General features: G+C 46.1%; 1 protein-coding gene and 1 non-coding gene across 2 annotated transcripts in view; both read right to left on the bottom strand.

Moving 5' to 3' along the window:
- The window catches only part of LOC138197023 (eukaryotic translation initiation factor 4 gamma 1), a 32401-nt gene that overhangs the window by 2366 nt on the left and 12153 nt on the right, over positions 1-17882 (bottom strand). Inside the window, 23 exon segments of the mRNA XM_069147478.1 lie at positions 84-224; positions 402-483; positions 799-933; positions 1636-1734; positions 2478-2559; positions 2665-2790; positions 3101-3273; positions 3560-3687; positions 4264-4505; positions 4607-4721; positions 5044-5155; positions 5250-5540; positions 7059-7163; positions 7319-7555; positions 7794-7940; positions 8752-9165; positions 9257-9388; positions 9644-9777; positions 11409-11601; positions 11839-11927; positions 12084-13145; positions 14226-14316; positions 14800-14892. Of these exon segments, the coding sequence (XP_069003579.1) occupies positions 84-224; positions 402-483; positions 799-933; positions 1636-1734; positions 2478-2559; positions 2665-2790; positions 3101-3273; positions 3560-3687; positions 4264-4505; positions 4607-4721; positions 5044-5155; positions 5250-5540; positions 7059-7163; positions 7319-7555; positions 7794-7940; positions 8752-9165; positions 9257-9388; positions 9644-9777; positions 11409-11601; positions 11839-11927; positions 12084-13145; positions 14226-14316; positions 14800-14892 (4423 nt within the window).
- LOC138197547 (small nucleolar RNA SNORD66) lies at positions 8022-8096 on the bottom strand. Its single transcript, XR_011178216.1, has one exon. It is a non-coding gene; the product is annotated as a small nucleolar RNA SNORD66 (small nucleolar RNA).

Here is a 17882-nt window from a genome sequence, read left to right as displayed (position 1 = left end):
TTTGTGGTAGCGCAGAAAGCGGCAACAAAATATCAAGCATGCGGCGTGGAAAAGGACAAGGTGAGCTTGAATGAGCCACTTACTGGCCGGCTGCTCCATCTCCACCATCAGAGCCTGCACGGCGTAGAGAGCCTGCAGCTCCTTCTGCTCGTCCTTCAGGTACTTGTGCAGCAGCTCGGCCCTCTGCTTCATCTGATCGCCGTCCACCTTGAACGGGTTCTCACCTGCAGCGGGACAGTTTCTCATGTTAGCTGCAGTGGTCGCTTTCACCCGGACTCCATCCTCTGCCTCACTGGCACACGTTCGTTCCTTCAGCACCAACAACATCGTTACAGTGATCGGTGAAATCTCATCCACTTCTAGTAGTCTGTAATGAGCGCCGTGTGTGCAGATGGACTCACAGATGATGGCTACTTGGCAGATGCAGGTCATCAGCGCTCTGACAAACATGTTGGAGGAGGTCTGCTGCTCGTCCAGGTTGGCCTGCGGAGACAAGACATGTCCGCTCACACGTGTGCAGAAAAATGGAAGACTTGACTTGGCAACATTAAGGGTCAAATTGTCCTTTTGTGAGTCCTAACATAAAAAAAAATATATATATATATATGTTGCAGACTCCACTGGTAAAACGAGTTGTATTTGACGGCAGATTTGGTCTCGTGTTTGGAACCCTGAAACTGTTCTGTGTTGACCCCATTAAAAGTGCGATTTCAACTCGTGTCGACACAGATATCCGTACGGGCCTCATTTTAAGCCGTCAGCGGAACGGAGAGGTGAAGATGAGGTCGGACCACGAACCTCGACCCAGTCGAAGATCCTCTGGTTGTCGGCCTTGTCGTGGATCAGCCGCTCCAGCTGTTTGCTGAGCTCGGCCGAGCCCAGCTCCTTCTTCCTGCTGTCCTCCGACTCGTCGCCCAGCGTGAACTCCACATCCTGCGGACGGAGAGGAGCAGCAGGCTCAGCGGTCACGGCTTCAAAACACTTTTTCACAACAAACACAATATCCATTTTCCAGAAGCAAGAACTTAATACATTCGCATCTTTTACATTTTTAGCAAAGATTCTCAGAAGAATTTCAACTGAAGTGGAAAGTCAATGAGTCTGTCAAACATTTGAAGCTCAAAGACCTCGACTGTGAAACGTTCTTCCTTTTTCTTGTGTCACGTTATAACGAATTAAATATAAGTGAAGTTTTAGATTGTTCACCAGAAAAAAATCCAGACATCTCACATTAACTTGAGCCCTGAAGTTGTGATGGGTATTTTTATTTTTTTATTTAACAGTTTTACAGTGTTAACTGCAGCTCCAATAATAATAATGAGTAATAATAATTAATCATCATCAATCTGGACCTGGAAAAGCAGCAGAAAAAAGAAGGATGGATTAGACAATTAAAAATACAAGTAATTTAGGTTAATTTTATAAAAGGTCAGAGATCTAGAAAAAAGTTTCTCTGAAGATTTTTTGTTTTTTCTGACAGAACAGAGACTTTAGACCCAACTTGAGCTTTAACTTCCAGTTATTTTTGTTATTAATTTGAGGACTCCGACAAATAAAAGGTCGGACGTCTAACAAATGTCATCCCTGGTTGACATTTGGATGAATGTTTTGGATGAATGTACTGTGACCGCTCACGTTTTCTGTCACAAACTTGTTGACGTCGACGTCCTCGGGCAGGAAGTCTTTCCACCGGAGGCCTTCCTCCCTCCACATCGTTCCCACCTTTTTATGGCTCTGAAGGAGGACAGATACAGATGGTTGGACAGTGATGGACAAACACACGTCACTGATTTACATTCTTCTGGTGTTCAACTTGCCGTTAACACATCTGGAGCTCAACAGTGACTTTTTATATCAAACTGCTGAATGAAAATAATTCGATTAAAGCAATATTACACTGGAGGTTGTTCTTTAACGTCACTGTTGGCAGGACAGTGATGAGGTCAGTCAGTAGACTCTTATGTAATGTATGCAATGTTTACTACTCCAGCAAGTAGTCCGACCGTTAGCAACGACCCTAGCAACAGAGACAAGATCTAGTCCATTTTATTGCTTTCTAGACATCGTTTCTCAAACTGAATAACCACAGCACGTAGAAACACTAAACTGCTGAGCTCGCTCAATCTTGTAAATAAGATATCCACTGAAAACAGATATCCATGGACTCATGTATTTTAACAAATTTTGCACCGTGTCGTGTGTTAAAACATAACCGGTCAAACTAGTATTGAATAGACCTATAACAAGTAAAAACAACATTTTATTGCATATTATAATGTATATTCCCATTGAGGAGGCGGAGTGATATTTCTCGTGATGAGCAGGGTGTGATGTCACGCTGATTTGAGCACGTTCCAGATGTACAGTTGACCAATCAGATCTCCGGGTCGGAACCACTTGTTGTATAATTAAACATGTTAAACACCCTGTACACACAGTGTAGTGGATAATGGGTGATCACAGTGATGAGCTCTTACCATTCCTTTGCAGAGTAAAGTGAGGATGTGGACCAGCAGGACTCCGGCTTTGCCCAGAGGGATCAAAGGCTTCGAGATCTCTCTGCAGATCAAATTAAAAACCAAGTTAGCTTCACAGCTGCAGTTTTTATTTTCCTTCACCTTTTTCAGGAAAAAAAAAAAAAAGGTCGCGAGTGGTGAAACTAACCCGAACAGCTCTCCCATGGGGATGCCTCCCTCATGCAGCATGGGAGTGATCAGCTCAGCCAGGTAGAGCCACATGTGTGGGATGTCTATCGCCATGTCTTCGGCCACCTCCAGGATCTCCTGAAGCCTGAACACGCACACGTCGAAAGGTTAAAGAACAAATGTTGAACAGGACGCAACAGATGGAAGGATTAATTAACATGGCACCGCATTGACACAAAACATATGGAAACCGACTTTTTCTTGGCTGATTTGAGCGGTTTCAAGAATTCTTAATTTCTCCAACTGCTTCAAAAATATTAACTTTCAGAGATTAATTCATGAACTGAAGTCAAGATTTTCCCTGCGGGCCTCCGTTCATCTTGAATCCTGCTGTTACAAACCTTATCGGAGACTCTGCACTAACGGATCGCTCCGAAAAGTTTGCTCAAACTGACCCTTTGTAGTAGTGCTGCGTGGGGAGGAGGCCGTTCTTGATGAGCTGGTGCAGCAGCAGGCCCATGTGCTCCCTGGCGATGGTGCTGCGCTCCAGCGTCGACTCCAGCCCGTTTCGGACAAACACGAACAGCAGCTCAGTGCTGTTCATCTCCTGCACGCACTGCACAGCCTCCTGTTGGGACAGAGAGGGACAGAGAGGGACGGGTGAGACGGGCGTTACTCATACGGCATCTCCAGTTCTCTCCTGGCTGTCAGTGTGTGCTCAAACACTTCTGTAACGCCGCTCGGTATTACACGGGTTCAGGCGTCATGCAATTAGAAACACTGCAGACGTCAAGACGAGAGAAATGAAGTTAAATAAAAATCGGAAGGCAAAAGGCTGTTTTGGTTCCTTGTAGTTCTGTCTGAGTGCAGTAAATGTTTCTGCGCTGTTTTAGTAGCAGAGTGTCGCGGCGGACCTTCATGTCGTTGATGTGGAGGTACTCCTCAATGATTGCTGTGGACTTCTTCTCCAACTCCTCCTCGGTCAAGGCAGGCTTGGTGGGGGTCGGGGGAGGTGGAGGGGTGGCAGCTTTCTCCCGCTTCACTGCTCACACACAAAACAAATAAATAAATATAAAAAAACACCAATGTGTCACAGTACAAATACAGTTCCCGGCTGTCAAAATGTCACAGTTCAAAGGACGGAGGGAAAAAACGGTTCTTTCCAGCGGCTAAACAGTTTTCTCTTTCTTTTACTTTTAGTAATTCATGGAAAACACCTGCAGGAGTATTTAAAGTTTCATAAACTTAATGATGACTTGTATTTTTGCCACCGACCGTTCATATCGGCATAACTGGCTCGTGAAACTCTCTTTTTCGTTAACTGCACAGCCTAGTCTTTCCCTATTAAGTAAAGAAGTGGTATTGGAAATGTCATTTGTCCGAAAAATATGAGTTTGGGGCCACAGAATAAACTATAGACATTCTGCGCTTGCATGCGAGCTGATGAGAGTCTGTGATGTATCCGTGTTTATACTGATGGCTTGTCGACCCCAGAGCGACTGTTAACCTCAAAATCTCACGTTTCCTGCTTCTGGTCCCTTCGAGTATAATGGTTTTTAAATTTGCGTTATTACGTATCATATTTCCATCTATACAACAGCCACGTCCCGCCGCCCACCGTTCTCTTTGCTCCTGGCTCGTTCTCTGCTGCCTCGGTCTCGGTCGTCCGTCATGCTCGCCACTCGGCGGACGGGATCGGCCGACCCGCGCTGCTCTCTCTCCCGGCTGCGCTCCTCGTTCTCCCGGCTGAAGCTGCGTTTGGTGACCTGCAGGCGGTTTCGATCGCGATCTTCCCGCCGCTCGAAGCGGTCGCCGCCGCCGCGGTCGAAGCGGTCGCCGCGTTCTCGACTCGAGCTGTTCCTGTGGAGCGAACGGAGAGTCAGGGAAACGACGGGGAGAGGGACGAGTGCGAAGTCTGTGCAGAGACGCACTACATTTGTTGGTGAAAATGTGCCGCTCACCTCTGAGGAACTCTTCTGTCCGAGTCCAGGGAGGGGCCTGTGGAGGACGACGGCTGCTGCAAGGCGGAGAACCTGTTCAGAGTGCTGGTGGCCGGACGGCTGCCCGACTCCGAGCCTGGACATGAAGATACACACAAAACAAGTTGACTTTCAGCGTTGAGTTTCTCCACTCGGTGCATATTTGTTGAATAATTTGAACGTGTAATATTTCAATATCTGTTTATTCCTGTTAAGTGTGTCTTGGTTGTGTGGGTGAGTGTCGGTGGGCCGTCGGCTCATTTGAAGCAGAAATAGTAGATTTCGTTCTAAAGTTTTCCCTTTCACCCGTCTCGGGACTGCAAGTGGAAATTAAATCCGGTCCTCTTTCTGAGATTAATGGTCCTTGTTTGAAATAAATCTAATAAACTAAACCAATCCCATCAGGTGGGAAAACCTACCAGCATCTGCAGGTTTGGCAGTGGTGCCACCGCTGCTGCCCTTTCCCCAGCTGCCCCATGTGCCTTTGCCTCCTGGGGCGAGCAACTGATTGTTGAAGTCAAGAACAGGAGTCTGAAAAGAGGGGAGAGTTTGTTAAGAACAAACTACCGGCTGAAACTTCCAACTGGTTGTTGATTAAAATATGTTTGTGCGCGGTCTTGCCTACCTTTGTGATTTTGCTAAGGCGAGAGGTGTCGATAGGTCGGTTCTTGGAGATGGGCACCGTGTTCCAGCCCTCATCCTGGGGAGGAGCGCCGCGGCCCTGTGTGTGAGGGCCCCCGCGACCTCCGGGGCCTCCCCCGCCCATCCTGCCTCCTTGGCCTCCGCCGGATTCCTTCTTGGAGATGAGGGCTTGCTGAACCTTCATGTGCTCCCTGTGTTCCTCCAGCTCGGCATCTTTGTGGATCTGGTCGATGGTCTTGGGCCCCTGGGTGCCTCGCCGGGGCACCCAGTTGTTCTGGGGGGGGGGGGGGGGGGGGGGGGGGGGGGGGGGGGGAATACAGGACAGCAGTGAGTGATGACAAAACAATGCAAGGACTGGGAGTTTCCAATATTGAAATACGCACAATGAAAGTGTTGTTCATTATCACCGATTCCTACCACAAAGGAAGTAACAGTTCACACTGACATAACTGTAATACAGTATTTGTCATTTCAACTGACCTACAGTACGATAAGTACAGTGTTCACTGGAGGCTTTGCTGAGGGAGGAAAATAACTAAGAATACAGTTTGTGTTTCACAGCTAAATTGGGCCTGTGTGCTGACTTGGAGCAGCTGATTTTGGCTTGTAAAATCGTTTGTAACATTGTGCGGGCGGGGACTGGATGCCAAACTACAGGATTGCAGCACTCCTTCAGAAAAGTGAGCTTCAACACCAGCGGACTGAATTACAGAAAGAAAAAAAAACCTGCCAAACACATACGATGACACAACACAGTCCTTTTGAAGGATTACTGGAGGATGAATTAACACGGGGATGGAGTTGTTGGTGTTGTCTCGGCCTATGGCACCGAGCAGCTCTGTGTTTGGGAGCTGCCCCGCATTACAGAGTTGAGGAAGCCGCTTCTTTCTTTCTTCCATTCATGAGACTCACACAGTGGAAATCTCTCTGTGATGGGAGCAGACGGCCAGAGCCGAGAGGAACAGATATGTTTTTACACAGAGCCGGCTTAGTGTTGACGTAGTCTTCAACACAGTCACAAAAAACACCACAAATGTGACGAAATCAATCGCAAAACGCACGAGAGCGTTGCAAGAGATGACAAATAATACACTAAACATGCAGTAACAAGAAAATGATTGAACCCATTGGGGACAACTGATCCTGAATAGTAAGCGGAGATCAGCAAAGTGATATTTAGTCACTGTATTAGTAATATGGTGCATTGCCTTGCCAGACAACTAGTATGGGCTATACACATTGACTGTATATAAAAGTGGACGGAGCTTCCGGCTCTGAAAAACGAGGCCGACGCCTTAAGATGTAATACCACCAGAGGTCGGCTCCAAAACCCCTCCGGCTCTGTAGACTCCCATTCAACTGGGCTCAGAAAATTCTAAGTCAATCAAATTTCTCCACGAAGTTATCTCGGTTTTGCTAAAGTCGCTCCTTTTTTTATTACTTTTGTGGCGGTGAAAATAATTCCCCCCATCTGGTCCAAATATGGTCACTTCCTGCTCCAAACCGCTCTAAACTAGCAACATGCCGCCGGCCAAAATCCAAACTCGAGGCTTCCTGACGGCCGTTCACAAACTAACAGGTGACGCCGCTGCTGGTTGCACAGTATGGTTTGCTGATAACAACAAGATGAGCCTGGCAGCGACGCTTTTATCTGCTCAAAAACGCTTTCTTCGAGTTATAAAGGGGAAAAAAAAAGCTTGATTATTTTTAGACTGTGTAAGCTCGTGGTATGCAGTGTGTGTGTGTGTGTGTGTGTGTGTGTGTGTGTGTGTGTGTGTGTGTCATGAATTACCCATCGAAGGTCCAGCACATCCTGCAACATGAAGCGGATCCTGGAGGTCGTCTTCTTCTCCTTTATTATTTTCTCCATCTGATTGAAGTACTGGTCCATTCGAGGCTGAGGACGGACACAACTGCTCGATGAGTGAACTGTTCAGTCACTCAACTTTCAATATCAAATCAAAACTTTGTCGAAAAAGACATTTATCAGCGTGTATATCTGAACACACACACACGTATGTCACGCGCCACAACTGTGAGCATGTTGTGTACCTTGGCCTTCTCGAAGTCCAGGTCCTTGCCGATGGTGGACAACAGTCTACACAGGCACTCCAGCGACTCGTCGTCGTGGTTTTTGAGCAGCTTTACGATGCAGTCGTGCATGATGACCTCGGTGAGCATTTTCAGCTTGAAGAGCTCGCCGATGAACTTGATGTTGCCCAGCGAGCGCCTCCTGGCCTTGTCTTTACTGTCTTGTAGCTCCTCACGGAGGCGCTGCTTCTCCTCCTCCTGCCGGGGGAAACAAAAAACAAGAGAGGAAAGAGAAAAGGAAACAGCAGAGGAGGGATGGTTAGCTGGTTCCTAAAACATTTTAGACGTTTAACGTAAAGCACAATCTGGAACATAAATATGATGTTCTTCAATAAAACCATCCTACTACATCCAAGTTTAACAATCAACATGATTTCCTTTCTGCACAAATGAAGAGCCCAGCCTATATTTCATATTTCATGATTCGGCACTCTACCCCTGCTGCAGCTTCCAGCTCCTTCTGCTTCTTCTCAAAGATCACGTCATCGTCCTTATCCTTCTCAAACTCCTTCTGGCATCGGTTTAGTAGCAGCTTGCGGAAATTCACAGTGCCGGCCGGCTTCTCTGTGGTTTGGACTTTAAGCTGAAAAGAGCAGAGAGAGTGGGCATCAGAAACGAGCGGGAAGAAGAAGACGGACTGGAGGCTTACGTGGTGTTAAAGTGGCTCCTCGGTTCCTCGATCCCATCACGACAATCAGTGGCCCAGATACGTGCTACTAATGTAAAGTCATAACAGGAGCGTAGCAGAGACTTGTTAACGAGCACTACAATGATAAGCACTGCTGCAAAAACATAGTTCTGTTCACTACCCACAGGAACAAGACAAAAAACAAGTTATTTCTTCCGAAGTGTTTTGGGAAGTACCGATTTTTAAATGAATCAAAGAAATATTAATTAAAGCATCATTTTTCCTTTTTTTCCCCTTATTGATCCAACTTTGAGCTTAAAGCCTGTATTAAAAACATCTCATGATTATTGCAATCTTTCAGCAGCCTGCAGCTTTCCCATCATTCAGCCCGCGATGGAGGCAGCTGTCCGAAGTCATCAATCCAGTTTCTTATCAAACAACCAGCTTTTATTATCTTCCAGTAAAGGGACCCAGAGGTGATACGACTCGGCACACTAGTACTAATTATCGATCAGCCTCACAACGTTCAGCATTTCAGGTAATGTGGTCCTTTCACCCTTCATGTAGAAATCAAGACTGTAAAATTATTTACAGAATTTTCTCCTCATTATCATAAGATGATAGAAAAAATGATATGAAAAAAAACACGGTATCAAAGCAACATACTGTAGCACCAAGTTCTGAGCACACAAGTTAACATGGAAACAGCAAGTAAATATTCAAGCTTATTAACCTATGTGTCCGTGCTGGGTGTGGTGTCACTTACCCCCATAAGGCAGCGGCACATGTTGGCGTAGGCCACCGAAAAGTCTGGCTCGGAGATGGCCTTCTCGAAGGTGAGGTCTATGACTCCTTTCAACCTCTCTTCAGTGTCAATAGTCAGTTCCGTCACCTGTTTCATGAGCTGTTGAAACTTTTGAGGGGTGAGTTTGTTGAGGATGCTGCGGACCCGTTTGAACAGCTCCTGGGTCTTCATCTGCTCCGGCTCGCTCTCCTCGACCTCCTCCTCCGCCGCGCGGGTGCGAACAGCTTTCTTTCCCGCGGGCTTCCAAGCCTTCTCCGCCTTGTTCAGCTGCACGTCGTCACAGAGCGACATGCTGGTGATGATCTTCCTCGGCTCTTTCCTCTGCATCTGTTGGGAGCGACGCGGACCACCGACTCCGAGGCCCATTCCTGGAGGCTGGGAGCAAAGAGAGGGGAAGAGGGCAAAGACGTCGTTTTAATTCATGGACTGTTATCTTCTAGGTCACGTCAAGGAAATGTGAACTCACTGGTCCTCTGCCGCCTCCTCCTCCTCCCATGCCAGGTCTGCCGAGGTTGGCGAAGGAGGGTGTGAAGTCGGGACCGCAGTTCATCCCTGGAAGGCGACTGAGGTCAAGTTGACGCAGCGGGGTCTTATTAGCCTGAAGAGAGAGAAACCAGGGTTGGAACTTAATTACAATGCTCACTAAGATGTAATGCAGCCATCTTTTTATGTTTGTAGCACTTCAATTACAAACACGGATGATACGACACCCTTTACTTTGCACATATAACGTGCATTACAATTCAAACTACACCCAGACATGTTTTAAATGCTTTGAAACGAACAAAGAAAAATGAAAGACTATTTATTTGAGGAACAGAAATAATTCAGGGTTAAGGGGAAGTGTCCTCACCTTGTCCAGGACGACATCACTGATGGCTGGTAGACCTTCGGGCTTGTTCATGCTGGCTGAGATGAACTGGAAGCCCAGAAGAAACTCTCGGTCATATTGCTTCTTCTCTTCTGGGTTGATCGGCTTCCATTGTTCTGAAACGCAAAATACCCACAATGCTCTTCTATTAAAAGACATTTTAATTTTCATCATATTCACATTTAATAATTTCTTTTAATCTATTTGCTTTTCGTTAATTTCATCACACTTTTCATCGTCCTTTTAGTTATTTTTACATACTTTTATTGCTCTTACCTATTATGTCATGTTTTATACTACCTTCAGCTTAATTGTAATTTTTATCTTTTAAATGCATTGGCCTAATTTGTATTCTCATTTTGAGTTTCTAGTTCTTATCTCACTGTTACCACTCTTATTGTCATGCTTTTATTTATCTCTTACATTTCTATTATCTCTATTGTCTTGCGTGCACTGATCTCAACATGTTTTTTTTTAAATAGTCTTATTTTCCTTTCAATTTCATGTTTTTAATTTGTTCTCACATTTATTGTAATTTTCTGGTAAACAACTGTCTGTTTTACTGTTGGCCTGTCAATCATCTGTGAAGCACTTTGAACTGCACCAAAATGTACGAAAAGATAAATAAAGTTGAATTGATTGATTGATTGACAACATGTTCAAGTTTTCCCTGAGAAGAAAATGGGAACATGTTAAAAATGTAATGCTGCCAACTCAGCAAAGATCTTGTCAGTTTGATACTGCAATACATATCATGTCCACAAGGGGGAAGATACAGGGTTCCCACTGGAAGTCAAATGTCCAATTCCCTGACTTTCACTGACTAAAAAGTTGAACTTCCATGACCTGTAATGAACCGAAAAACAGTCCGCCTTTGTGCTGACCAGACAAAACCAAGCACATCGCTGCTCCACTGGGCTGCAGCCGAGCAGTGATGGACGCCTGGTTCACAGCTGGTGCTCCCGCCGGCTTCATAAGGGCGGCGTGTCTGCCTCTCTCCTGATAGATCAACTGTAGTTTTACAAACTTTACTTGCAGCTTTTCTGTCATCCTCTCTTAATATCTAATCTCTGAAGTCATTGTTCTGTAGCTGTTTATTTTCCTGCCTTCATTAGCAGCTACAGGAAAAAGCACATCTTGACTAAAGTGAGTGTTGATGAGCAGGAAGTTGATAAACGTAATCAGGAAACACGTGAAATAACACGATATAGAGAAATACTTCATGAAAATGTTACATTTTGATGAATGGAAAATTGAATTTAGACATGGTACAAACTGAGTTTTATGATTTTCCATGATGTCGGGGGAAAAAAAGGTCAGATCCCCTGACTGTTCATGTCTTGAATAGACTTTTTATAATTCCATGATATTTCATGATTAGTGGAAACCCTGAAGACCGAACAGCAATGTTTGAATGAATTCATCAATTGTGTGACTACACATATCTTTTTCAAAAAGATCTGGTGAATTTCTTTTTTTGCAGGACCCTTTTACGACTGTTCTGTTCAAGAGAAAAGCCACCAGAGAGCAAAGTGTCCCGCCGACATATTAGTATCGTTTTCCACTGAACACTCGTATCAACAGGAGCCCAATCAGGGCCAGAGCCACTCCCTCCGTTACAGGGAAGCAAACGTGACCGCAGTCTAGTGACACACTGCTAACTTGGAAATGCAAAGTGAGATAAAGTCATCGTTAAAGTGAAGTGTCAGCACAGAGCACTGACTGGTATCAAGGTTCAGAGACCTACCCTCTTTGTATTGGTATTTCTTGTCGGTGGCCGTCGGCTCCGACGAATCTGGCTGAATGTTCTCAGCATCCAGCTTGTCCTCCTTGTCCTCCCAGGTCAGGTCAGCCTCCTCTGGGGCGGGAGGAGCGGCAGCAGGGGGCTCCGGTGCGGGGGCCGGGGCCGGCTCTGGCTCGGGCGGGACCACTACCTGCTCCTTTGTCGGGAGAGTCAAGTATGGAGTTTTAAAACGACTCACATTTACATTTAAATAAGAATCACCCCTGGAGGCTACATCTCATCTTCCAGGAATGTGAAAGTTAACGGTTGATTTTAGGCTTAAACTGCTGCCTTTTGTGTGGAGTAACTGTCGTCGTTACAACAGGTGTAGAGTCGTTACAACAGGGAGGAACAGCGTGGAAATAAAAGAATTGATGCATTACTACACACACACCTCTGTAAAGGCATCAAGGAGGTCTCCCACTGCCTCTTTTTTGTTCAGATCCTTCATCTTCCTCTTCTTCTTTGGCACAGACACAGCAGCTACAGACAGGAAGACAAGATCAGTACAAACATAACGGACAGAAGAGTCCTGCTGCAGGAGAATATTTTGTATGGATGACGGAGATCGTCGTGTTTATAGAGAGCACAAACACATATTACAGAAATTAAATACACAAATATTGGGAAGAGACTGACCTTGCATAGTAGTTTCTACGAGGGCAGGGGTGATGGTCTGAGGAGGAGGGGTGTCCTCTCTCTCCTCTGCTGCGGGATGCGGGGGAGAGGGCACTATTTCTGGGGCGCTGTCCGCTACGACGGTGACCGTCTCTGCGGGAGATGGGGTCTCCTCGTTGGCGTTGGACTGGAGCGCCGGAGTTTCTTCCTTCAGCTCCAGGGCAACTGTAGGGACCGTTTTTTGCACCTCAGGCTCGGGAGACGCCGCCCGAATGACCGGTTCAGGGGGACCCTCCTGGTCAGCGGGTGCAGGTGTGGCCTGGACGAGCGGTGGAGGCACTGCCTGGGTGACGGCTGTGGAGGCCTGTACGATGGGCTGCTGTACCACGGGCTGCTGTACGACGACAGGTTGCTGTACTACTTCTGGCTCGGCTATGGGGCTGTCGTCACACTCGGCTGCGCTGACGGCAGAAGTCTCGGCGTCTTGAGGCAGAGGCAGGCCGTTAGGGAGGCAGAGTTCCTCGGGCTGTGCAATGGGAGACTCCAGAGGGGCCTCCAGGTGGCTGGGTGGTATAGTGACTGACGGCCTTTCTGGCTCCACCTCTGCCACACCGTTAGTGGTGGAGGGGGGAGCGAGGGGAGTGTCCGAAGAGGGAGATACCTCCTCTGCTTTAGTCTCCACCTCTTTCACCAACTCCTCTTTTGCCTCTGTGGCTTTCTCATCAGTTTTGTTCTGTTCAGAGGAGGTGGGGACGGGGACTGGGTCGGGGACAGAGTCGGGGACAGGGTCGGGGACGGGGTCGGGGAGGGGTGCGGGGTAGGCGGGGACCTCGGGTGCCGACTGGGGGGGCGGTGTGCGTTCCCTGGGAGGAGGTGGGGGGGAATCCATCACGTCCACAACCAGAGTGCTGGGTGCGAGTGTGGAATTGGAGTCAACAGGGGTGCTCTCAGCTTCTGATAGTAGAGGGGGGGGAGAGGCCTCAGTGTTTGTGTCAGAGGAGGAAGCCTCTGTGGGGATGGGCTCACACTTTGCAAGTTCAGGGGTCTTTGACAGAGGAGGAGGCGTAGGTTTCCCTCTGTCATCTACAGGGTCAAAAGTCAGAAAAGACAACATGTTACACAGTCCAGTTAAAGAACTCCATGTTTTTACAATTGACAACTTTCTGCACTTTTCTGGGAACTTCACACAGCGGTTTGTCAGGTGTGTACAGGCGACAGAGTAATAAGCTGCTTCTCTGGTATTTCTGTCAGTTTTCATGAGAACAACTAAGTGCAACAACATGAACGTAGGCGAGTGTGACTGAAAATATGCGCCGTTACTCCCATATTTCAATAGTTATCACCTCTACTGACAGCCGGCTTTTCACCCAACCACGTGGTTGTGGCTGTGGCTGTTCAGAGCAGCTACAAACACTTTTCCCTTTAAACACTGCATGTTGTACAGATCAGCTCCTTGTACATCTGCACTTCACAGCCACACAAACAAATCCTCTCTCATCAGCTTTGAACACCGTGTCAGATCGGCCAAGAATGCTTAAAATGGCTGCCGCCAGCGATCTGCTCAAATCGGATCAATAATTTTCAAACATTTATGACATGGAGCGTTAAAAACACAGTGGTCTGCATTTGAGAGCATTTTGGGTGGAATTCGAGGCAACACAAAACAACTATCCAGCAGAATCAGCTTTAACTTCCATCAACAAATTGGTGGCTGTTGGAAGCTGCACTATATCTAAAAATAGTCCAGTCGCTCATCGTGAGACGCTGCAGCTGGACTTGTGGAGGACAGTGCTCATATCCACAAAGTCGGTTTGTTAAATTAATTAGGTTTGGTCTCCAATTACTGTACTTAAGTAAGCTAGTTTATGAAACATAAAGTCATGCACAACAACAAGGTCAATCCTCCCCGTCTCCATTTCTCAGGAAACATTATTCTAAACAGTGAATTGATCTTAAAAGGAAACATTTCACTTTTCAAGCAGTAACGTAAAACGTTTCAAGGAATTTAAGACCTAATTAAAGCAAAATGAAAGCTAATGGATAACAAAAAACACATATTGTTAAATAAAATACATGATAAATGATACATGGTGTAATATGGGGGATAATTTCATTCATATCTTTGTGAGGCTGTGTTGGGAGCTCTGTGTATGTGGCACTCACCTGGTCTGACCAGTGCTGGTGTAGCAGCAGCTGGGATGCTCTCACCGTTAGCCTGGACCACAGGCGTACTTTCTGATCCCGATATGGCTGTCTGTACGGAGACATGCACACAAAAACAGAGGCGTGACTTTCGCGGCGAGGACGACACAAATGTTTCCGTTTGTCGAGGGAAAAATGTTTTCATGTTAGGTCCTAGTCGGCGATAAGAGCCACATGTCAGCAGTCAAAGAGGAGTTTAATTTTGACAGGTTGGAGTGTAACACATGAGCACGGGCATTAATATGGATAACATATGGACAAGTTACCCCTTGTTTTACATGTAGATGTAAATGTACCTAATAAAAATACCTAAGCTGACATTCACACAGTAGAAACTAGAAGAAACACAGAATTTATATTTCCTATAAGAAACATACAGACTATACATTTGTTAAAAGAAACATACAGACTGTATTTATTATAAGACACTTACAGACTATATTTATTATAAGACTGAATTAAATGAGTTTCTAAAACTGACATGTGCCAGTGTTACAAAAGTAGGTTTAGTGCAGAAGGCGGTTCTGTGGCTCACCTGTGGGGGGGTTGGGGTGGAGCCACTGCGGCCCCCTGACATAATCTCCTCTGTTATGTCTCGACCGCCCTGGTTAGGGTCTCTTATTCTGATCTATGGAGGAAAAGAAGCAGATGAGCTGTTGGTGCAAGGTAGAACAACAGGGAAGTGCAGAGAAATACACTTGAGAAATAAAATCTGCCTCAAATAAAGAGAGACTATGGAAAGGGTGAGGACAGCAACGTGTATGAGAAGAGTTGCCTTACAGTGGTGCAACGTCTACAGTCGTCCCCTCCCTTCTGTTGCCTCGCTGTCGCTATGACTCTCGAGCTGCCTCTATTCAATCAGAGCTACATTTCTCACAGTCTGAACACTGAGGCACAAAAATCCAAACAACAACCGCCATGCAAATTCCTCTGCTGCGTAACTGAATGTGCTTTGGCCTCTGAGTCACCAGAAAAGCCATCTGACTGAGCGGCAATCAAATTAACCAACTTCAGGCGAAAATTGTCAAATTCCACTGCTGCTTTAGGCTGTTCTGAGTCTCATGAAGGCAAAGCACCACCAGGTCAGACAAAAGAAGGCGTGTGTACACACACACACACACAACACTTGGGCAGAAGGGGGAAAAAGTGAGTGAAAAGTCTGATCACCAACTCTCAAGGAGTGCCCATACGCTGTTTTGTATTCTGCGGTCCACTTCTCTCAGTCCAACTCGAAGTATTTACTCTGGGAAGTCAGATCAGTCATGACAGTGGTATGAACCAGAAGGCAGCTAACTACAGTGACACACACACACACACACTCACTGGACAATTAACCTAAAAAGTTCCAAGTGACCTGCTAGAACACTTTTGCAATCTGGCCTACTTTTAACTTCAAATGAAACAATATTTGCTCAATGCTACTGACCTTTACCTGATTCAGTTTGTCTGCTACTCCTCTCCTCTCCGGGAGCACTACAAACCCTGGTGGGCCTCTCTCATCCTGGGGCTGGAGTAGCTGCTCCAGCTGGCTTATGGCTGGACTTTAAACCCCGGGTGGATACGCAGAGCAGTTTCGCCTCAGCTTAACTCGCACAGCACACATCCAGGCTGAGACAGCAGAGCTACAGAGCTGGCAGAACAGGAGTGAGCAGGGCTGGGCCTAAATGGCAGGCTAGCTAGCAACTTGACTCACTCTCTGCCTCTTTCATATGCTGAACAGAAGGGGGGGGGCGGGAGGGGGAAAGGATAAAGCCACTGGCCTTGTAAAGCTATGGTATTGGAATGCGCACCCCCACCCACAGAAACTAACAGACAGTTAAAGGGGCTGGAGAGTGAAGGAGGGGCATGTTAGGGGGAATGGGAGGGTTTCCAGGAAAAAAAAAAAAAAAAAAAAAGTTATCATTATCAAATGAGCTGCAGCTAGCACAAGAAACTCCCCCTTTCCTCATTCTCTCTGTTCTGTTAGCAGCACACTCAGGCTCAAGTCCCTCCTCTAGGTTTTTTTGGGGGATTTTTTTTTTTTTTTTTTTTTTTTTTGTCAGGCTGATGTCTCCTGAGAGCAGAGGAAACCAGCACAGGAAGAGGAGGGGGGACAGCACAGCAGCCAAGGAAGGCTGCCTGGTTAGTCCTTCCGGCTCACAAAGGGGAGGAGACCGGTGGCCACGTGGAGCTGAGCTATGTGCTGACATGTCCTTCACTCCCTCCTCCTCCCCTTTGGGTTTTCTCTTTGACACATGGCGAAAGGGAGAGAGAAGTAGGGGAAAAAAGGCAACTTTCAAAGTTACAGCTTTTGCAAGTCACCCTGCTGGGTGGATGGTTGCAGTTACATAGGACAGCAACAGGGGAAAAAGCACTTCAACTTTTAAAACCCACAATGTTCAGACCTGTCTGAGGCTTTATGTAGTTGCATATAAGTCAGAAAGACAGTGTACTGTTGGGCAGCCAAATAGCATGATGGATTCACAACACAGTGACTGTAAATAGTCACTTTATGAGAAACCAGATCTCTACCTGCTCTCTCAAAGTGACTCACTCCCCCAAAAAAACTAAAATGCAAAGCCTGTGGTGTGTACTAAGCACAAACACAACTCATAAAAGCAGATTTTGTGGTGCAGGTTTCTCCAAAGACTCCTCGTCTTGTGAGTTTGTGATGTCGGCTTCAGATTTAGTGACACAGACAGTATAGCAAGCAGTGGCTTATATTTTTCACTCGGCGCTTGCAGAAGTCTCCAGTGTAAAAACTATGATTACATGAGAGGCACAAACTGGGGCTTCATTTCACAGAGAGCTACCACATACCAGGCGAGGGCCATCTTAGAGAGCAGAGGAAACACTAGACATACTGTAGAAGCAGGGAATATGTCGAACAGCAGCTTAGTTGTGCAGCACAAGGAGTTAAGTTCAAGCTCATCGCTGTCTGCTTCAATCAGCAAAATCATCTCAACGTCCAGACTCAAGAATCTTCTTCAGAGAGATTAAAACACACCAAGCTGGGTTTAATAATCTCACCACCATCAGGTCATTAGATCACTAGGAGAGAAATAATACTAATACTTCTATATTACTGTCAGGGAGATGTTGATTCCTGCACTGAAAGGGTCAATGCAGCACATTCGTTTTCCACATTCCTCACCTCCACCACCGACCTTCCTTCATGCACTGACTTAAAATGTCAAGCTTGTGAAGTATATTCTTCAGTCCCTCCAGGATTCCAGGGCATTATCTTGTGATGCTGCGATTAGGAACGCTTGGTTTGGCAGCGTCTTTTCCAAAACAATTCTGATGCTATTTGTGAAATTTTATGTAATTTTTGTTGTTGTGGAATTGCAGTGATAACAAAAATTGCAATTTGAGGGAAAACATTTTTTTTTAGACCGCTACCTCAAAGAAAGAATCATACATAATCACTTCCCTTGATGATAAGCATGGTGCACATCATAAAAGCTGGAAATGTTTTTGTATTTGCTGAGCTTACAGAGCTTTGGAGCTCAAAGTTACAAAAGAGATCCTGACTCATAAAAGCTTCATAAATCAGACAGGCTGTGGCTGTTATGTACAACACAAAGGCTGCATCTTCTGGAAAAAGAACTGCTTTAAATGCTTTTTGAATAATAATAG

The sequence above is a fragment of the Embiotoca jacksoni genome, unplaced genomic scaffold (assembly GCF_022577435.1).
Source record: "Embiotoca jacksoni isolate LCO1_2020_lvr unplaced genomic scaffold, fEmbJac1.0.p SCAF_14, whole genome shotgun sequence".
In the NCBI taxonomy this organism is placed as follows: Eukaryota; Metazoa; Chordata; class Actinopteri; family Embiotocidae; genus Embiotoca; species Embiotoca jacksoni.
Note: the sequence above shows the minus strand (reverse complement) of the source record. Positions and strands in the feature narration are given on the sequence as shown.